The 22799-nt window shown below is 40.2% G+C and overlaps 1 protein-coding gene across 4 annotated transcripts; it reads right to left on the bottom strand.

Annotated features, from left to right (window-relative positions):
• Window positions 1–1783: 1783 nt before the first annotated feature.
• PTER (phosphotriesterase related) lies at window positions 1784–22568 on the bottom strand. Of its 4 annotated transcripts, none has more exons than XM_041489949.1 (5): window positions 22528–22568; window positions 11397–11870; window positions 9428–9693; window positions 5892–6032; window positions 1784–2629 (listed from the first exon to the last, which is right to left on the bottom strand). In XM_041489949.1, the coding sequence occupies exons 2-5, from the start codon at window positions 11826–11828 to the stop codon at window positions 2419–2421; spliced, it is 1050 nt and encodes a 349-aa protein (XP_041345883.1). In that variant the 5' UTR covers window positions 11829–11870; window positions 22528–22568; the 3' UTR covers window positions 1784–2418. The 4 variants fall into 4 exon arrangements, with proteins under 4 accessions (XP_041345883.1, XP_041345876.1, XP_041345900.1 ...); XM_041489942.1 differs by lacking the exon at window positions 22528–22568 and adding an exon at window positions 22060–22505; XM_041489966.1 differs by lacking the exon at window positions 22528–22568 and adding an exon at window positions 19560–19609.
• Window positions 22569–22799: the final 231 nt, after the last annotated feature.

Genomic DNA, 22799 nt, shown 5'->3' on the forward strand with positions numbered 1-22799 from the left:
TCCACACCATCAGACTAAGGCAAAGTGTTTCTTTGCAGCAATTAGTCTTCATTAGTCTTTTAGCACTTAGTCTGTACCTGAGTTCTGTTTTAAATAAAGTAGTTACGGATTAATATACTGCAGATGTTCCACTAGAATTTCATAGGAATACAGACAACCTTTATTGTCTTAGGTGTCTTGTCTCACTGAAGTCAGTGGGATTTTTCCAACAAAGGAAGAGTGGGAGATCTGACACATAAGAAAATGCTGTCACACAGACCTTTTCCATGGAAGCTAGTACCAGTTTGTGGTAAGGCGTGCCTACGAGATGGACACAGAGAAGCACATTACCAAAAATAGTAACACATATGCAAAGAAAGAAGCAGATATTTACATGCAAAAAAAAAAAAAAAGTGTATTAAAACCTATTTTTCTCATTCATATAGATATAGATATATAACATCTCAAAGAAGCTTAATCCATATAGAGGATTAATGGCTTGGAGAATAAACTAAACAGAGATACATAGTTATAAAAATGCTTTAAAATCAGTCATAGCAGTAATGTCCACAGAATTTTTTTTCTCAGAAAATTGATTTATTATTTGCTTTGGTTTTGGGAGGCTATTTCTCTCAGGTTAAATCTTGCAGATTTCATTCTAAACGTAAATTTCAGCAAGATTATTAAATTTCTTTAGCACAGTTTGTTATGTTATTTATTTTTAACCTTTTGGCAAAATCAAGGTGACATTTCTGTAAATCACTAAAGAGTAACAGAGGCTACCCCTAGCATTGCTATTTCATATACTGTCACAAGCAACCTTGTCTAATGTAATAAGGGTACAAACTTAGATTTATCTGCACTAAAATTTCCAAAGTGTCTGCCACTGACAAAAAAGCTCTCGAGTGCTGGCTACTCAGCAAAAGTCTGATAGAGATTTTACACATCGCCCTAAAAATCTCATTTGAATGAGTGAACCTTTTCTTAAACGGAATGTGTTACTCCTTCTGTTTTGAGTCGTTCAGTTCCAAACAAATGCCGAGTGAGCCCAGGCTGGCTGAGAGGATCGCCAGGCAAACTCATGCAGGGTTTACAAGGGGACACGGTGCTGCCAGCTGCTTGTGTATTATCTCACCAGACGGGCAATGCTTTTACCTTACGACAAAGTGCCAGCTCATATCTGTACACTGCAGTGGTTACTCCTGTTTAATTTCTACGAGGCAATTATTTTAGTGACAGATGTGTACCTGACTTGTCTGCTCGCTCCACTGTTGCTGTTGCTGGCCAGTGCTGGCAGTGTAGCTAGAGATTCCCTGTGTAGTGTCCAGCAGTCCTGCACCTAGAGCTAGAGATCATTCACAACCAGCAATGTGCTTTTACTATGGTGTGTATTGGTAAAGCTCAATACTACAAGACATACATGGTCAAATCTGAAGAAGCTTCTGAAATCAGGCTACCACTGCTATTGGATAACACCATTTTTTGGGTAAATCACCTGCCCTGGTTAAAGTTAGACAAGAGCAAAGAACACGCTTTATGTGAAAGCCACATATAAGGCAAACATTTCTTCCTTTTTCATCATATCTTGATATACTGATTTGTAAAGACTTATAACACAACCTTTGTTATAACTAATACAACTCATTAAAACTGTATTATGTAATATATTTTGAGTGCTGGTGTTGCATCCTTACAAAAAGAAGCTGGTATGTGTCAAGTTTTACATGATTGCTGTGAGACTCCAAGTTCATGATAAAAAATTAATGCAATTAGAAAAAGACAGTTGTAATAATACTGCACATACTTTAAGAGGTGATCAAAATGCTTTATTCAAAAATATATTTTTCCATGTATTTTTTTACATTTTCATTTACAATTAAGTAAATTGTTAAACTAGAAAGAAACCTTATCTTTTTTGATTTGAGATTCCTCTTGCCTTCGCTTGTCAATGGAAGCTAACTAAAACTTTCAGACCTTTCAATCAAGCATTACTCAAAGAACATGAGGATAATGAGAAGATTGACAGTATTACAAGGATTAAAATCAGCCCCTGAAGACAGGAAATTTAACTGCAAACCATTAATTTTCTTTCAAGGAAATTTCCTTCCATGTGACACATCTTCAGAAGTAGTTTTGAGGTAACATTCAGTAACAGATTATGCTTTTGAAACAGTCATTTTAAAATTTCAGAAAGAAAAAGAAAAGATTCTGTAGGTAGGCTCATATTCAATAAATCATTAATGAGCAAACTTTCAGAAGGGAGAAAATGTAGAGAAAGTATATAATTTTTATGTTCTAATTAAAAAGAAATATTACAATTCGTTTGTTTGCATCTGCTTAATTTTTAGCTTTTCAGAATTTTTTTTTAAAATGACTGCTCTACTGAAATCTGAATTTTATCAAGCTTCCTTATAAATCAGGCATATTTATTCATTGCTCCTACTTAAAAGTCAACCACCGCTTTGGATTTGCTAGGAGTATTTTATCAATTTTATCTTGGGATATGCCTCTAATTAGCATTTTAGGAACTATATTTTTAAGAATATGTGAATATCCATGACCTCCATATTTCATCAACCTGTTCTTGGTGTGCACATCATGAGCCATCAGAATTCTGTCTTCATAGCCTTCATCAATCAGCATACAAATCCTGCAAAAGTTGGAAGCATCCCTGTCAGTGAAAGTTCTCACTGCAACAGCATTTACACTTCTTACATTACTGTACTGCTGGACTGTATTATAACAGAAATACTGAGGAGCTCAGAGGATTGTACCCTTACGTTTACCTGAAAATAAAATACATTTTTTATTGCACAAAAAATATCCCATCTCTGAAAACACCACTTACATCAAAATGGAGAAGTAAAACTTTGCTTTTGGCACATGACTTTCCATTTCCAGACCCATAAATTCCACAGAGGAATTCAAGAACTTCAGCATCACCACACACAGGACACAGGTTTTATACAAGTGAGTAAATAATAATTTCCTACATAAATTCCTTCTCAGCAGGTTACTTGCTGCTGTCACAAAGCTGGTCCCATTACATTTGCTAATGACCAGACTCTGTGTGTGACAGCTCTTTAAAGGAGCCTGGCTCAATTACTTAAGTACTTTCATACCTTCAGTTGAATCCCATTTAGCGAAGCAGGTTAATAAACAGCTGAAGTTGCCAGTATCGTACTCCATATAGACAGTTATCATCAAAACACACTGCAAAGATGTTCATTAAAGAAGACAAAGAAGACTGGCATGGCACAGCACATGCCAGGAAATAAGGGGCATTAATTAATATGGCAGTGCAGCTAAAGAGGCTTGGCAAAATGACAAGCCAGCTTGGAAAAAGAAGTAATCCTTCTGATCACACTCTTGTAGCAGGACTGCTACAAGTCCTTCTGCTTCACGTTTCATTCAGCTAGCCTTACTCCATTGATCAACTAATTTTTTTTAGCATTTATGTTATATGGATGTCTACACTCCTGTATTGCATGACTGTCAAGCTTCCATTTAGTTTGGCAGAGGTTTGCAGCACTGAAGTGTCAGGGACTGACAGACCAGCCCTGGAAAGTGCTCATTCCTCATGAAGGCCTCCAATTCCATCACTTGCCAGCGTTGTGAAGTTTTCATTCTTACCTTCATGACAATGCTTTTATCAGCAAGAAAAAAAAACTAGCCTCACAAGTACCCACACTGTATCTGAAAGCCCTCACTGACAGTTTTTATTACAGGTAATTACAAGGAGATAAATGTAGCAGGATCAAATCAGCATGGGCAGCAGAAAGAAGGCAAATAGGGTAGAATTTGGTAAAATGTTATTGTTTTTCAAAAACCCACCGTACATTGTGCCATACAGTGCACAACACTACGTAAACCATAGTCTTACATCACAAGAATCTCCTCCAGCCTGAAATACAGAGAGACCACAAGCCAACCAGAAAGTAAGACTAATGGCACTGGAAGGACTAAATTTTTCCTGACCAAACAAATTATTAGAACCACCTGCTTTAATATTAGACTGATTTAATGGGCTGGGGAGGCATATGATCCTTTCAATTTTGTATCTATTGCTCCTTTTTGCTCATTCCTCTATATTTAGTTAGTACATGCTTCTGACTCCAACTTGCCCAAGAACAGAAGTCAGTGTTTTGCTTGCATTGGCAGTAGACTGCATCCAAACTGCTGAAGTACACATACAGCTAAACTGTGTTAAGTACGCATGTTACGACAACAGAAGTTTGTGTTTTGAACAAAAAAGATGGGAACAAGTATTTTCAATTCAGTATTTTCATTCAGAGGTCAATTTGACTTCTACCTCTGTGGTGCTGTTTCACTAAACAAAAGCCTAAGGAGATTGCCCCAGCTATCCTTAGTCCACGGTGGGTACATCGATATAACTCAAATACACAGTCTCACACTGTGCAAGGAGAAGACAAACCTTTCATATTTTCTTCCTTTGAACAGCCTGCTGCAAGAAATACTCAGACACTAGAGAGTTTCAGGAGACATAATGGTGTCTGAGCAAGTATCATGGATGGAATGAAAACTCTGCCACAATTGAACATGCACTTGTTAACCAAGGCCAGTCGTCTCTAAATATTCCCCAGTGCTTCCATAGATGCTGACTTTCCATGGCACAGGAGAGGGCAGGAGGCACAGCAGAGGAAGCAACTTTACTCATTCTAAAAGTGAAAACTGTGGATTCCTTGCAACAGTTTAAAATACTGAGTAGCAAGACTGAGAGCACTGTTAAGAGAGAAACAATTTCAAGTGTGAAAAGGAGCAGAAAATGCTTGGGAGGCTGGAAGAATAGCCACAGCACCTTCTTAGGAGAGAACAGTTTGAAAACAGATTAGTTTCAAGATTAATCTGACAATGAGGGGGAGGGAAACTGTCTGAGATGTAAGGGAAAGCTAGAAGTTTCTTCATTAGTAATCAGCAATCATAAAATCTTTCTCATCAAGGAGAGTGAAAGAACTATTTGTGACTCTGAAAGGTAAAAAGACACAGGCAGGATGGCAACCCACCCTCAGACACTTGCCACTTCACTGCTCACAAACACTGTGGACAAACAGCATGGCAGCATCACACCTCCAGATGGAGTGGAAGGAGTGAGGTGTCCATTCCCAGCTGATCCTACCTTCTCTCAGACAGTTTTTGTACAGAATGTATCTCCTTGGCAAAACTTTGTGTTAGCACAGCACAACAGATTGGCCATGCAGCTGAGCTGCGACTGCAGGTGCTGATGAGAAGCAGGGAAGAGGTATCCTGCCAGTGGGACCAATATTTTCACATTGTGAGTGAGTGTGAAGAGAATGGGAGCCCTGAAGAGGCAGGAATCACATTCTTCAAAACAGAGAAAGGGCAAAAGGACAGTGGGAGGAAAGGTGATAAAGTGCTTGGAAGAAAAAAGGCAGTTTTCCAGGATGGACACACAAATCCATCCAAAACAACCAATGAGTTTTGCTGGGTTAGCAAGCCAGTGAGGAGATAAAACAGGCTCACGTGATGTTTAGTAGCAGCACTAAGTTTCCAATACCATGTTTCAAACAGAAGTACTTAATCTTAACATAAATGCAGTATTGTCATCCTTTTCCTTTTTACAGACTGCATAAATTTGACCAGATCAGCATCGAATTAGGACAGAGAATGAAGCTGAAAAAGCTCTTGATCTTCTTCTCAAGTAACTTCCTACAACACTGTGATTCTGCATCTTCCTCTCAGACAGAAGAAATGACACATACTGCTCTAACAGTGTGACAGCAGCAGGGGAAATGGCATTATTTCAGTATGATAGAAGACGGTTTTGAACAACAAGCAGAGTCACTCTGTGATGGTCTTAAAACAAGTATTTTTTATCAATAATATTTTTTATCAACGGCCATGCTATAGCTAAACAGCATGGGAGAAGATACCTTGCAATTCTTTCATTGTCGTTCGGCATGTCGATATCCGGATGGAACTGGTAATGAAGGAACTCTGTACCAAACAGGTCATACTCTAAGTAACATCCAAGCTTAGCAAATTCAAGAAGTTTCTTTTTATCAAAGATGGTCCTGCAGAACATATGAAACAGAGTCAGCACTGTAACAGGAATAAAACATCTTATGGTATGAGGACAGGTACTTTGTGATCTCCTACTTGCAAGGAAAAAAACAAATAATCTACGATATAATTCACCCATTTGACAAACAGGACTCCTGTCTGACACATGCAACTTAAGACTATACACAGCATTGTCCTTCCTACATTCATTTGGGATTTCATGCATTAAAAAACCAAAACAAAACCAACTCTTTCCCCATGAAATAATGAAAGCCTCTACAATAATCTTTAAACAGAAACAGGAAAGCTACTTACTTTTGATATCATTAACCCTCTCAACAGACAACCTAACAAGGAAGGACATTTAAGGAGCAGGTTAATTCATAGTGATATTAAAAAAAAAAAAAAAAAAGACAATGGATTACTCACACAAGACAGATTTACTCTCCCAAAAGAGTTACAGGAGACAGCTTCACCCAGGGCTTGTTTCATCCATCACACACCAGTAATATACAACTTTGTCTTTAGTTTCTATTCTGTACAGCGATGTTTCTAGATTGCCATTAGAGCAGCAATACATCATTGTTTGCACTGGGATCTGGCCAGAACGCCTTAAGGAAACGCTCTCACCAAAATACATAATGGCACTGTGAATATCTGGGACATGGGCTTTGCAACAGATTTGAAAAGTGAAGGAACAAAGCTTCTAGCACCTCTCACTCATTTGGAAAAGAACAGCAACAGAAATAAGAGTTCTCTGGAATATTTTGGGTTTTCTTTGAACCATTTTTACCACGTGTATAAACTGTTCAAAGTAAAACAAAAACACTCAAGTGATACAATTTTATCTTTATAGCTGCTAAACAATTTTTTTTTTTAAGAAGAAACCACATTTCCACAAGAGCAGTACAGCTAACCAAAAGGGCAGTAGTTTGTTGGGGGATTTTTTTATTATTGCAGATATTAATGTCACAAAGCAGTTTTACCTTATACAATTACATCACAGTCTGTTGCTATGGAAATTACTGATGTCATAATTTCAATATTATGACTTAACAACAGATCAAGTAGGAGGAACAGATGGGTTGAGAGAGAGAAAATCCATGTTCAAACAAGCCTGCCATCAGCAGGAGTGTAAGACTTGCCAACTGTAATTAATAAAAAAATGTTATTTTAAAATAAATGTTACAGTTTACAGAGACTGAACATTTATCACCAAATGAGTTTTCAAAGTGCAGAGCAAAAGAACAGATTATTTTAGATCCAGCCCAGCCCAGTTCACAGGGAGACAATTGCCAAGACTATTCAATCCTGTGCAGGTAGCAAAAAATACCTAACAATCTATTTCAAAATCACAGCCAGAACAGTTTCTTTTGAAAACTATTGTTAGTGTCATGCTTTTGGGTGCTCTGTCCCAACAAAGAGCCAGAGAACTTAGTTTCCCCAGCCACTGGGTCCCACTGTGAGCCACAAGGATGTAGCAACAGCAGCAGCTCCCAGTTCAAATTGCTGGTCTCTGAGCTGGAATTGGGTGTTTAGGCAACACTGTCCCTGAACAGCCCTGAGCTCATGGAAAAGGAGGTGGGACATGGTGAAGCACCCCATAATTTGGACCTCAGCCATAAATACCATGGGGACAGACACCAAACTGTTATGTTGCCCCGAATTCATAACAGTTGCTGCAAGACTTCTAACAGAAGTTACTCAAGTGAGTTGAGTCAAGATGTTGATCTCCTTTATAACCTTAACCCCTAATGAATGGATAAAGCAGAGGCTCAATAGCTTTTGCTTCCAGCCTTTTAGTACACTGTAGTTCCACTATGGATACCTTTTTTTTTAAGGTGCTAAATTTGCAAGACATGGTAGCATTTTAGTTTTATCGTTGAATTGTAAATCCACTGGAAAACTACCGTTCTGTCTATGTGCAAATGCAGATATGAAACATGGAGCTATGTACAAATTTATCTCACATTTAAGGGACTGGGATGCTCCCACATGGATTTTTCTTACTGGAGGAGACTTAAAATGTTAAATGCACATTGCAAAGCCAAACTTCACAGTAGTTTATGTTATAGCAAGTGCCAACCTGAATGTGTGAAAGTAATGATAGAAAGAGATAAAAGGAAATGTCATATTCTGCATCAGCGTCTGTTATTGAAACTGCACCTCTGTTTTCCTACTTATATTGCTTAATTTCTATCCATTAATTATTTAATTCAACAATTTACAACAGTGCAGAATCTTTTTGCAGAAGTAAAAAGCCATAATTGTATGTTTATGTTGTATCAAAATGGCTACGTAAGTACTGATACCTGCAGCTTGCTCAGTCCTCTTTCATAAAAAGATTTAAGTAATCAGTTTTTTCTCAAAAAGGGGTGAAAAATACAGCTATAGATACAGAGGAACACAGGTAAATACAAAAATTTATAAATATTCAAATATAATTTCATGGCATGAATTTTATGCTCCTAAAATCGTCAAGTAAAACAAGGAGCTCAGTGAGAATAACAAACACCTGTAGTTTGATTTGCAAGCTCTTAGAGCCTGTAACCATGAGAAATTTGGAGCACAGTGCTGTTGCCTGTATTGCATTCACACTGAGGGCAAACAATCCAATTGCTGAGAATCATATGACCACAAATAGTCTCCATTATTCAGCAACTGGCCAAACTAATCAATGTTTGGACATACTCCAGCTCACCATGAGCAACACAAGGTCATACAAAACTGATTTGGTAATAGAGGCTATATTTCTAAACTGGAAACAGAAAAGCATCCCAATTTCTCTCCGTGCCTCATGTGGAGCTCCTGGTTTTTGTTCTTGAGGAAACTACAAGTTAACTATCTGGTCTATGCTATGGACTATCCAAAACCCAACTATTTTCTTTTTAAGCAGTATATCCTCTATCTGGTAGTAGAACATTAAAAATCTGCCTTTTGCTTTGATCCAGACTCCAGCCAAATTAAGGAAATCTCCATTAGCTTCTGTGAGATTTTGGCAAGGCCATTAAGAGTGACCCAGTTTTCAAAAACACTGGAAGCCCAGCAACTTCCAACCTGATTTAGTGAGAGCTGCTCAGTGTCCAGTGCTTTGTAAATACAGGGATTTTTGCAGGGATACAAATTAATGAAAATCCCATTTTTAAAATGTGGCTACAGTTATTCCTAATCCCTCTGCCAGGCTTTCAAAGACAGTATTTAAAATACCAAAATCTCTTATCAATGTGAATCTAAAACCTGATCCTGACTGTAGTGCTGGAGGCAGATCAAGCTCTATATAAGCACTTATTTTTGAGTCAGTTAACTTGAGGGTAACACTTTATGTCACCTTTTCCCAGTGTAGCTCTGCAAAGCCCCAGTGAGCTGTGGCAACACTGCAAGAAGCACAGCAGAATAGTCGGCTTACCTGTCGAGATGAGACATGACTGTCTTTGAAGCATCAGCCCCAGCTTCCTGCAGGATGCGGAGGATCTGGAAAGGGGAGTCGCTGTTCCTGCCAGGATGGATGATAACCGGGCACCCAAGCTGTGACTGAGCCTGTGCTGTTGCCTGAAGCACTCTGTGTTCACTGGGAGTCAAAGGCCAGGAGCAACCTATTTCTCCCACCACACCACACGTGATATTAGTCCCATCTGCTCCTTTGAGTACCTCATCAACAATAATCTCTGTCAGCTAGAGAACAGGAAAATGAGATTTTTGGTTATTATTACTGTTTGTGTTAAATAGCATCAAATTTGGCCTAGTTTGGACACTGGGTTAGTCATGCTCCCAAGGTCTTTCTGAACTTATCTAATTAACAGCTGGGTGTGTGAAAGCACTGCAGTTAAAATCTGGTTTCTGTCAACTAATGTTATGCTAGCCATTCACTAAGACCAAAATAAACACAGAAGCAAATCAATTTAACAGTATCCAGTCACACATTTGTCCAGGTTTGCCAAGAAAGCTGGTCTACATGTAATTTGAACTCTGATTTAGTCAGACATTAAGTTTTCTTTTTTTTTTTTTTTTTTAAAGGTTAGTTTATTCCAAAACCTTTGCCTTGCACTCCTGAATTGGCTTCAGACATAATCTAATGTAATTTTTGCAAAACAAGAGATCAGAGAATATGGAAACCTTGTCATACATAAAAGGAAGAGAGAAACTCTGGTAAGCATCCTCAAGAGACAAGTTTAAGGCAAAACCTGCTTAAGGGAATGCCAAGGTAAAACAACAGGAGATCTGCTGACTTCAGAACTACAAAAACAAAGCTAATTTGACAAATTTACAGGATCAAAATTAGTCTACTTTAGAGCATGCATAGACAAAACCCATCAGAATCTCTTAATAAAACTGCTTTGCTATAAAAAAATTAATTTTTCTTACCCAGATAGGCCATGTATCTTAAGCATACATTCAGAACTGAGAGCACAAAATGGTACTGATGATGACCTACCTTCCAAGCACTGAGTACAGGAAATCTGTGGGTCTCCATCAGTCCATCAAACACAGAAGGGAAACCTTTGCCTTGAGAAATCTATTTGTGTCCTTGCTATTTGTATTTCAAACAATGGATGAACATTTATGAAAAGCAGTACTCTAGTGTACATTTTGGTCCAGTTTTGCTGGCAGCACTGCTTAGGTTTTGACCATTGATTTTTAAAATTAATTTGACTCATTTGTAAACTGTGACAGATTTAAAAAAAAAAATTGTCAGCTCTATTTATACACATTCACAGCCTCCTACCTTGGAGAGTTCCATTCCCTCTTCTCCTCATCACCACATTTTCTTAATAAAAGATGAATATTTATTATTACAGGAACATCTGGGGACCTCAGCTATTGTTAACACATTGTCTTAGTCACTGTACAACAAGCTGATGTAGACTATGCCCTGAAAAGCCTGCACAAATGATAGAGAAGAGAGCTGTAACACACAGCCTGAGCAGAGCAGTGATTTACAATTGTCCTATAAATACTGCAATTATCTATGCTTTTTACAAGAATGCTGGGTAAATTCATTGGGAAGTAATTAGCCAGAAAAAGTGACAGAAGAGGTAGCAAGGATAAACTCATTCCTTAAAAAATTAGTAAAAACCTCAAGATAGTACGTGGTGTACCAAATGTCCACACATGAAATACTGTGTTTTCCTTTTCCTGTTGCATTATGACAAATCCCTCAAAGAAAATGGAGCTTAAGAACTGAAAATTCTGACAGATAAACCAAGGACATGAAAGTAGTGTTGCTCCAGATATTACACATCAGCAGTAATGCTGTTCCTGTTTTCTATGCTGAGCACCCCTGTATTCCATCTATTTTACTGGAACTTCTTTCCAACTTTGGCTTACCCTGGGATAATTCACAGGACAGAAGCACTGAAGCAATGCTTAAGACTTACCTGCTCCACTGTCATGGCCTGTGTTTGAGGAGAATGAGTGGAATCCACATAAAACCCAGCACCAGCAACAATATGAACTCCAGTTTCTTCAGCAAGTTTCTTCAAAGTATTCATATCCCGGCCAATTCCTGTAGTTGTGTTTTCCACAATCGTCCCACCACCTGCTGCTTTAAAATGCAGCAGCTCCTCCCTCACAGCATCTGTCTCCTGATACAAAAGAAGGTTTTCTTTATGGCTGTAGGGATTTTGCTTAATCCAAAACAAGTTCTTCATCTCAATGGGCCCATTAGACAAAGCCTCTTGGCCTGGAGAAGGTGGACAAAAGCAGCTGCTGTAGTTCATAGTCAAGTGTTCATGAGTCAACGTTTTGCCAAGACAGTCAGGCTCCACAGGGCCCAAGACAGTCTGCACTTTTCCACTCAAGGAAGGCATCTTTCTTTAACAAAGGGGAAAAAAATCAGATCCTAAAGGAGTCTGGGAAAGAAGAAAGGAAAAACAAAAACATTTTAGAAAGAGCAGCATTTTCTCAGGCAATTTTTGAAATCCCTACTCCCTCTTGCACATATACCTACACTCTGTGTGTGTTCACTGGGCTGTTTCCAAAAGCTGTTTGTAGCAGTGTGGTCAATATGAAAAACAAGGCATTTATTTTACCCAACTGCGCTTGTATTAGTACTCCAGCAATATAAACACACCACATTCCAGTACACGGAAATTGTCATCATTTATTGTGCTGTCGTCAGTATCACATTAAGATAAATGTTTCCTATTTAATAAAACCACTGTATGTTCGTTTAGGATTCTTTGCTCTTCAGCAGCTGTCAAAATTTTGTCAGCTTCAGCCACCAGATGAACACACTTGGCACCAAGGCTGAATATTCCTTACTGATATGTTCAGTATATTTATCTCTGGCCTCCAAGACTCAGCATCCCTCTCCCATGTTGAGGAAGCAGTCTGTGTTTGGACACCTAGTCTACCCCTCTCTTTGTTGAATGCAGGGGTGGGGGTGATAATCTGCTCGTCTGGCTTCAGCACGGCTCAGGTTCTCCTACCTGCTGTGTTCTGGAGGTCTGGAACAGCCCAAGACCACTCCTCTAAGGCTGACAACAGCCACCAAAGATACAGCATGGCCCATAAACAGCAGTGAGGAAGTCAAAGTGCTTCAGCAGGCAAATATTTTGCCAGTTAAGAACAGACTTTAATCTAACAATTTGTATGTGGCTCAGCATCTCAGACACTTTTTAATTCATCTTTAACATCAATGAAAAAAATGTTACTTCTCAAAACTTCAAACGAGCCGTGACAAATACAAACACTGAGGCTACAGTCTGCAGTTGGTTCATGTCAAAGGCCCCATGCCAATTTGGCTTAACTCACTGCAGGTTAGAATTAACTGCAGCTCTCCCTATTGGGATTTTGGGCTTTTTCCCTTTAGGAGGGGGGGTAGTCCTGACTAACCAGTTCATGTTAGATCTTCCAGATGCTAGTCACAAAGGCTTGAGGATATATAGTTAAAATCCCTAGTCAACCAAAATCATGAGTTATGAAACAAAATACATGTTTAATCATGTCCAGAGGAAAGGACTAACTAGAGCATGCATTATTGATTAAAGAGAGGTCTTTCCCATTTCTGCCTCCCTTTTAGTGAATAATGTCATAAACATGGGTTTGTTACTGGTAAAGCCCTCAGAGGACATTTTCCTTTTAACTGCTAAAGTTAATCTACCAGGATGACAGAAAAACTGAAATCTGAAGGGCACTGAACTCTACATATCAAAGGGCACAGGAACATCAAGATCTCTTTGGGGATTCTTTGATCTCATGAGAAGCAGTCACTGCCAGAGCACCAATGCACAAAAGTGACCCAGCCCCTGGAAAAGGCAGCTATTCCCTGCCCAGTGAAATCTATACTGCTGGTGCTCATTGTAATATGAAGAGTTAGCCATCCATAAAAAAAAGAGAAATGACTGAATGACTATGTTTATTTGCCTTCTGTAAAAGCAGATTATGAAGAACTGTTCTTTTAGGAATTTTGTTCCTGAACTAGCATGTTAACTTGTTTGAGAAGGTAGAAGAATAAATTACTCTCATAGAACAGACTGCTGGCTGATTAATAGGATGATTTACTTTTCTTCCAAACAGATAAAGAAGTGCATGATTTCAGAAAATATTATTCTTGAGCAAATAATTAAAAGCAAAATACCTGTCTTAGTCAGAAACTGCTCCTAGCTGCAATTCAATTAAACAGTCATTAATTCCATCCTTGAAGAAGGCTGGTGCTCTATACAGAGCAACCCACTATTTTGGAGAAAGTTCAATGATCTGAGTCATTCTTACATGCACAGCAAAGCAACTGACACAATTCTAAGCATTACCTTTGCTTTAATTTCCCCCCCTCCCCGCTTTTTTTTTAATGTTTTAATCTACACTCTGGCATTCAGTAAAACCCTGACAGCAGAGTGATAACTACCCTCTGCAATAGATTCACACTTCTCTTTCCCCATGTCCACTGACAATTTTCCAATCCATTTATTAAGTTAGCAAACCAAACCTATATATAATTAAATACGCAAGTATTTAATTTCTTTTGATAAAGCTTGACACAAATCAATTACCAGTTCCCACGCCAGGTTTCTCTTGTAACAGACACCAACCTGTTGATTTTGAAACTCTAGAATTCAGATTACAGCTCACATACAGAATTTACAGAACCTTTTGACTAAGGCCAAGGATTTTTATAAATATAAGAAGCATCACAAGAAATGGAAACTGACACAAACACCATTTAAAGTAGGCCTAATTTTATCTTCATGAAAAATGTATTAATATTACTGCCTGTTCCTGTTAACTGACACAGTTTTAGAAACCCACCACTCTTAATAAAAGAACAATAAAAAATAAAGACAGTCAACAACCTGTGACTGGAATTATTTTTCAAACTACTGTGCTGGTATCTTCCCTGCTGTCATTCACATAAAGAGCCTGCCCTTGTTATGCTATGATACATTATTCCTGGTAAGATTCACTTGATGGAATCAGAATTATGCATTTTTAAAACAGATTTTAGGTGCAAATAGCTTTTAAATGGAATGAGGATTCCTACTTAATTTAAGCATGTATATGTTACTACAGGAATCACTGTTTGTATGGTTTACTCATTACTTGCATGCCATGTTTTACACAGAACTTTCTTTTGAAAAAGTTTCTTCTTTCATATACCAAGGACTGCATTCATACCACCTCATTTAGCCATTTAAATGATGTACGTCTACAACAAAACAATCATCTGGAGATGGAAAGACATATCTATAGGCAGCTCATCTAGCTTGTTTTAAATGCCTGTAATAGGACAGGACAAGTCACTTTCTGTAATGTTATCCTCTTTCCATGGACTAAGGAGTGAGCCAAGAAACAATCCAGGACAAGACAAATATATTTCAGATGGCTCTACATAGGATATGTGAATTATATTTCCTTAATCTTAATCCAGCCTGAGGGGATGGGAAAATGTGCTGATTCCTATCACAGAAGATAAATAGGTAGGTTCATATCTGGCAATAAAAGCTATTTTGGTTTTGAAAATCGCTAATTTATGTGCTGGTATTGCCAAGGAACTCCTGCACAGACCAAGACTTCTCAGCTCTAGGTGCTGTACAAACAGAGAGATAAATTATATTTCCTGAAAATTACAAATTCAGACTAAAAAATGAGAAAATTGCTTTAAGATGTAACCAAAACTTTTACTATTTCACAAAAACCATGAAACACTACCTTATCATTTCTGTAATAAACTCTGGACAAATCTTTATAACCACCAACTGTATGGTGCATAAAATACAACTCTCACCATTAGCCAACTATCAAATTCTGGTGAAGTAAATATTTTTCCTAGAGGTATTGTTAAGAGAAAAGAGACTTGCTATTAAAAAGGTCATGGTGGTGCATTCCTGACTCTGGTAAAAACTCCACTGAATTCAATAGATGTTTTGCTTGAATACTGATGACAAGATTTATGTTTCCGCTTTTCCCATCTGAAACGTGTGCTTCAGTCACTGTGTCATTTTAATGGCCTTGTAATGGGAAGTCCCCCTAGGTTTGGATTAGTTGCTTCCTACAGTAATCTCATATTGCTGAAACATTATAATCACATAAACACAGTTTCCATATGCTAATTCTGCATTTGTTTTGATTCGGTAAGCACATTTTAATGGCATTAGCACAGATTCTCTGTAGACCAGTGTGAGAATCATTTCATTGTCGTTACATTACAATGTGGGATTAGAGCAACATTAAATCCAGATTGCTGTGACATAAAATTTACAAAAAAAAAAAAAAAAAAAAAAAAAAAAAAAGCAAAAAGAATGGCTCAATGGGTATTTACTGTACCCAGAAAAAGTTAAACACAGCTGCCATTTAGAAACAAGGGCTGCCCTGGCTGCATCAAGAGCATTTTAAGTGGGTCTTTCCTTTATAACCATACAGCCCTGGGAAATGTGACGTAGCACAGGCTCATTATATATTTACAGATGGAGGAAATGTTTTGAGTATTCAATTCTAGTTTGAGCAACCCCTACAGAACATGGAAAAGCCACTTATTAGAAATATGTGACACATTTGTAGGAAATTACTATTAGTTAGTTTATGCTGTGTTATCTCACCGTTCCCCACATGTAAACGTTTTGTGACAAGGGAAAAAGTTAGCAAGACAAAGGAAGAGGAGAGGCATAGGGTACGAGAAAAAGAGAACACATGTAGACTATGTCAAGAAGAATTAAAAAAACCCTTATTTTTCTCTTCCCTCATGTTTCTGTCAACCCTATAGAGGTTTACAGAAAGGAAGGAACTCAATACTGCCTGCACAGTTCTTCCTCTTCCCCAACAGATAAGCAAGATTTCTAACCTTTCCAGATCTATTCCACCTTCTTCAAAAACATATTCGCGAGTGCTAATTACAGTGCAAACACACCTGAAACCCACACCCGAAAGACACGGATTTCAGGAAGCACAGCTTTTTTGCTCATGCATGTTGTCAGGAAAGCACAGCTACAGGGGCTGTGGAGCTGAGCGTGCCACAGCTGGGTGGCTGAGTGCAGCAGGAGGACAGAACTTGCATTTGCTCCAGGACAGATGCAGACTCACCTGTCATTTAGTTCAGCAATTCCCCATGCACCACTCACTACAAAGGAGTCCAAGACCTGTAATGCTGTAGTTCGACACAGGCACTCTCACACCATCACTACTTTGTGTTACATGAGAAAACAACATGTGTTCTATTGCTTTTGGGTTATTCTGCCCAAGAAAAAGAACTTGAAATTCTGGAATTACTGAAAAAATGGAAGAGTGGAATTACTGAAAAAATTGAGGTTTCTGGGCAAACTTGGGCCTCTTCTGTAGAAATGGCAGGTATGCTGCTCAGAAAGTGACAGATGATTTTCATTAAACGTCATGAATATTTTTCCCTATTTTCAGAATTGACATTGGTCAAAATGGCATTGGTCTTTTTCCTCTCCCAAAATGGAGCTATGAGAGTACCATGGTTTGCTGAACTTCAAGCTAGCTCAAGGCTTTGTGTCCTAAGGAACGATGTCACACTAGAGACTTTTCAGGCCTTGAATAAAGCTCTTATGAGAGAGGAAGGGAACACCTATGGTGCCTCTCCCACACAAACTCCTGCCTAACCCCACAGCAGTACATCCTGCAGCTCCTCCCTTTGTGGGCCACCCTTCATTTCCCACCTGTGGGTGGCTGTATCTTCCCACAGCATGCACACAAACCTCACCATTTTGGATGTGTAAGCTCTTGACTGGGTAGAAATTGGCCAACAGATTCAAAGCCTAGAGAATTCTTGGGGGAATTATTTAAAAAGCATCATCCACTCCACCTTGCCACATTTTTTCATGAAACACATTATTCTGGAAGTATTCAGAATAGTGGGTTAACGTTGTGGCCTTCAGTGGCCTACCTCTGGTCCCCAAACCATTCAAAAACATATTTCCTTGAGAAGTCAAGCCAAAAGAAATGCTAAATATTGCTTTTCACTATATTTTCTATATATGGTTTGAGCAATCAAAAAACCTTTACACTACAGAAGTGAGAAAGAATACTAAAAGTAAGACTTTATATAAGGTTACAGTATGTGCTATGAAAAAGAATTAGGAGATCTTTAGACAAGCCTTTTATAATCCCACTTTGATAAAGAGAAGTCCCACCAAAATATGCAGGTACACACTCCACAGCAGTTACATTGCTTGAGCAGCACTGTCAATGTTCTACAATCTAAAAGCAGCCACTTAAATTTTAAGAGAAATGTAAACACTAGTACACATACAGGAAAGGCCAATATTGACACCCTGCCCTCAGAACCTCCGAAAAGCACACTCAGATAAGGAGCTGGGTAAGTGAGAAGCAAAGCTTTTAAATGTTCACCTGAAAGGAAAGAGAAAATTCTTACAGCATCATCCCTCTGTGGCTCAGCTCGTGGCAGAGAGACCTTCCAGCTTTGCATGGTTTGAGGGTCATGCTCTGGCTCTAGGCAGGCTTTAAGCCAGGCATATCTAAATCAGATTGCTTCCTTACAGTTGAACTGCCACACCAGGACAAGGGCAGGGTCTCGTACCTGTCTCGCAGGGTGGACGAACCTTGGGGCTCAAAGCAAGCACGTGTGATTTGCTCCAAGAAGCAGAGTCCAAGTCACCTCATATATAGAACTTTGCACAATTTTTTTCCAATTTGGTTAAAGTTTAGCTGTTGTGACCAGAATAGTCAGACTTCCATTTTACCTTAATTCTGTGCAGATAACAGTCTCAAAATCTAGGCTTCTCTGAGCAAAGTCACATTGAAGTTTCTCTTCCTCAGAGAGATCTGAGACGAGTATACCCCTAAGTGTTTTTTCATTAACATCTCTTTAGAAGAACTTCAGGGGATTTTACATTTTGGGCAGCTTCCAAAATTACTCCTGATAAAAGGTCAGATAAAAATTCTCCTCCAGGGTCAAACATTACATTAATTATATTTTACATGCACACATAGTGTTTTTAAGCCAAAAATCAGAACTGAAGTCACATTATGCTATATGCAAATATGGGCTAAGTCCTGCATGTTGATACATACATTCATATTCTTAAGACTTAACAGACTCACATTTGCTTCTCCAAGGGTTCTGGGGTACAAATACATATTCTCTTTCTTGTGAGGACAACATGTAGGGGAAAAAAGTCTCCTTTTCAGGAATGCATATCCATCCAGCCTTCATTCCCTCCAAACTTCAAATCTGAAATAAGCACACATCTTAACTCCACTCTTTGTTGTTATTCTCATTGACTTTCATTGGTTTTCTCTCTATTTGAGATCACATACACATATTTTCACATGAACATGTGAAACATGTTTAAACATTTTAGTAAGCACGCTGGGTGGAGCATTATCACTCACTTGTGCAGTCCTACAGAGCCACACCAAACCACTCCATGATCTTCACATGTAGAAATGCACCACACAAATCTAAGCAATGGATGAGCGATATGCATTACTACCTCTTGATCAAGACTGAATATTACTACCTAGAAACATTCAGATGAATGAACCCCAACGTCAACTTTGCCACAGAACACAGCAGTCACTGATCCACTAAGTTCTGTAAAGCCATGCATGTTGGAAAAGAGCATGTAGTCTCATTCAACATCAGACTGCAGCAAGTGAAAAAAGCAGGGGCTTCTTTACTAGGAGTGATGAGCTTAGATGCACAGAACTAAATTCAAGGTCTCACTCCTGCAAACAACTGTATCACAAAATTTTCAACCAATCTGAAGACCTAATGGGAAAAATACCCCGAGAAAAGCCTTTGGACTGTGACTGTTCTCTGTGACTGTGTCAGGCAATAGAAGCTCTATGTCTTTCTCAAGGAAGCTGTATGTCCACTTCTGCTCTAAAGAAATGAGCTCACACAAGAAAAGTTAATGTGAGTCAAGGGAAAGCTCAAAGCTGGTGGGTGTAGCTCAAGGAGTACCTTTTACCTCAGGAACTTTACAGTCCGCATGCTTTGTCAGGGGTCAGAGTCAATGACCTCTTGCTTTTAAGTTCTTACCCCCATCTGGGTACAACAGTGGAATGCTAGGAACAACCAACACACAGAAGCTGACTAAATTGTAAGGTCTCCTACATACCCTTCTATTTCTTTTGCAAGTATTGCTGAATCTTCAGTCTTAATCAGAACTGGACACAGAACACTGCCACTGTTTTGCCTTTTTGTATCACAGAATTTCTGAAAGAAGATACAAACTCAGAATTTTTGTCCTGGAAACTATTTTATCTGTTTTTAAAAAAATCCTGGCTACCCATTCTAGAATGAACAACAAAGAACAAAGTCCTGCAATAAAGCTTACAGAACACCAGAGTTCAAGCGTTAAAATCAGTTGAAGATTTTCAGACCCATCTGAAAATGACCGATCTGCCAATAGGTACACAAATCACGCAAAAAAAAGAGGTACACTCCTTTCATTTGATCACTAATCCTCACTGTAGTGACTCTGGAAAGGGTAACGACAACTGTGGGATACAACAATTCTCCTTTTACATTTTGAGGAAAGAGATGAGATCCCAAAAGAGCAGAAAAAGGGAGTAGTTCAGCAGGTAACATACTGTTCTTTGATCCCACCTCCTCCACAGAAGTTACTTCAAGAAAAACCCTGTGGCTTTGGCTACACAACAGTAAGGTTTCAGAGTATCTTTGGGAAGAGTGATTCTACATTTCTGAGATCCAAGTAAAAAAATGTGATTTACTTAAAGCTGTTATCTAAGAGATGATGGTGGTGGTCCTTCTTCTTGCTTCCTTTTTATCTGAGTAGTTAAGTACTTGTGAAACATATCCTAGCTATTGTTAGGAAAAAAAATGTTTTTTCTTGGATTACCAACATATATATTACTGTCAGACCAAAGACATGACCACTGCTTAGAAAATTCTGAGGAAGCTTTTTAATTTGTGGCCAGAAAAATGGCATTGAAGCAGAAAAGCTACCCTTCCAGTTTTGAGAGGATGTAATTTCTTCTTAGCACTAGAGGGATGGGATACTCCCCTTCCCCTTCAATACAGCTGGCAATCCCATTTTCCAGAAATGCAGAAAATGTCGAAGAGTTCAAAACTGCTCTGAATCATACCAGAGACTTGTACCTTAGGTTTCCACAGTCTAGATGGATCTCTAATTCACTCATACCAGACAGGTGGCCAGCCGGATACAAGCAGAAGCCTCACTGTTTTCATGAACCTTAAGAAATCTTGGTTTCATCTGACTAAAAAATGAATTTTTTCAGTATTTCAAGTCCTGAAAGATGGGAAAAACATTTTAGATCTATATCAAGTGAAATAAAGAAAAAATTCACAGAATGTTCAGAGGCATAGTCCTTTAATAAACACAGAACTCACTGGTGCCATATGCTTCACTATACACTGATTTTTATGTGTGAGAAGCAAGCTGATGGCTCCTAACCACAGAGGGAAGCTGTGACACTTGTTCCTGCTGCACCATGCACTAATTCAGTAAGTTAGCACTGGTCACCTACATGAAATATAATTAAGCATCTGAATGCCATTGTTGCCACCTTCGATTGTAACTATGAAAATGAATGTCATGATGGTGACAGGATGGCAAATATTATATCTGTTAAATTCCAAAACATAAGAGGCATTCATAATAATAAATGACACTTATGTAGTCTTTCATAAAACAATCCCAAAGTACCTGACAAAATGATACAAAACTACTTATTAGAAGCATTGCTTCACCCATCACTGAAACACAGCCCCCAGCAAAAAGAAGGCAACAACCTTTAAACATTACAGAACGTATTATGACAGAGGACGTTGAATAATTTATCCAGTGTAAAGCAGAAGGGAATTCCAGACAAGGAAAACAAAAATTCCCAGAAGTAAGTGACCTCCAGCTAAAAATTTGTTTCATTCAAGAACTGTCACAAGCCTCTAGCACACAGAAGATACCACCCTTTACAAGAGACACCTGCAAAAAAAAGAATTATGTTTACAGGTATCTTAGAGATCATATATACATTCAAGTACTTGCTAGGCTCCTCAGAGCTCCTCACCAACAGGACCCGTATGCTTCAACTTACAACCAAACTAGCCACAACACAAGACCTGATGCAGAGGAGGTGCCAAAACCCAAGGCCACTGCCCAGCAGTGGCTTTGCCACCGTGCAGAAGCACACTTGGCGGGGGGAGCTGAACCTCCCTCGCTCAGATTCAGCCTGCCTTCCGCAGCTCCCGAGCCGCTGCCAGGGGAGCAGGAATCTGCTGCAACCGTGTCTTGGAACGGGCAGCAAGCCTCGGGCCACCGAGAACATGCATGGTGCAGTGTCGTGTCCCAACAGCGCACACAGACAAGTCTGGAGCTTTGCTGCTGAGCCTTGACAAGCTTAAGCAGCTCTGGAAGCATCTTGCAGAGGGCCGCTGGCGCTTCCAGATGGAGAGGCAGCTGAAGGCAGGCTCTGAAGGTCCCAGTTTTGGATTGAGGCATTTGTTCCTTCACAGAGACACCCTCGGGAACTGTCGGAAGAGGAGTACTAGAAAGGACGTAGTTCCAATATTTAACTTGTTATGGCTGTACAAATATTAAATACCAGCACTAATAATAGCAGCGTAGCTGCACTCACACAGTGAAGCCGCCTAAGCTCGAGGCTCACTCTGTTGGTAACTATCATCTGGTGCTGTAAAACGCTTCTGCGGAGAGGAGCTGCCCGTCCCCTCACACTCCACACGTGCCGCGGGCCCCCCGCAGGAGCCCTGCCTGACCCAGCGCCGCCGTCCCGGCCACCTCTCTCCTCGCCCCGCAGCCGCCGCTCCGCCGGGGCTGCACCGGCAGGCCCGAGCCCGGCACAGCTCCGCGCTCCCCGCCCGCCCCAGCCCCGAGCACCGTCAGTCGCCGCCCGCTCTCCCGCCTCGGGCCCTCCCGGGCCGGCAGAGGAGCGACCGAAAGCGGCTCTCGCTCCACAACTCGGGGAAGTTTCCCGGCCCGGGCGCCTTGTCGGGCCGAGGGCACCAAGGGCGAGCCCAGCTCGGCTGTGGGCCGCGGGAGGTGGCACGGCAGCTCCCCAGGCGCTCCCCACACCCCGCTCGCTCACCCCGCGGCCCCGACCCTCCGGCGGCAGCACTGCAACCCGCAGGGCCCCGGCTGGCGGAGAGCCGCGACCGCCCCGAGCGGGGCGGGACTTCCCGGGGACGGGAGCGAGTGGTGGAGCAGGCTGGGGGCGGCGGGGCCTGGGGAGACCGGGCTGCCGGCCGGGAGAGCGGGAGGGTGGCCGGGAGCGGGGGAAAACGGGAGCGCTGCCTCGCTGCCGGACCCGCCCAGCTCGCTGCCCGCTCCGCGGCCCCAGGAGTTCCCCGTGGAGGGAGG

The sequence above is a fragment of the Pyrgilauda ruficollis genome, unplaced genomic scaffold (genome assembly GCF_017590135.1).
Source record: "Pyrgilauda ruficollis isolate IOZ18807 unplaced genomic scaffold, ASM1759013v1 scaffold12, whole genome shotgun sequence".
In the NCBI taxonomy this organism is placed as follows: domain Eukaryota; kingdom Metazoa; phylum Chordata; class Aves; order Passeriformes; family Passeridae; genus Pyrgilauda; species Pyrgilauda ruficollis.

Excerpts from the sequence above, each read along its gene's own strand:
- PTER (XM_041489949.1), bottom strand. The coding sequence starts at position 11,828 with ATGCCTTCCTTGAGTGGAAAAGTGCAGACTGTCTTGGGCCCTGTGGAG. Across the intron at positions 9,694-11,396 it reads AGGCCATGACAGTGGAGCAG|CTGACAGAGATTATTGTTGA; the intron begins GTAAGTCTTAAG and ends CCTGTTCTCTAG. Across the intron at positions 6,033-9,427 it reads GTCATGTCTCATCTCGACAG|GACCATCTTTGATAAAAAGA; the intron begins GTAAGCCGACTA and ends TATGTTCTGCAG.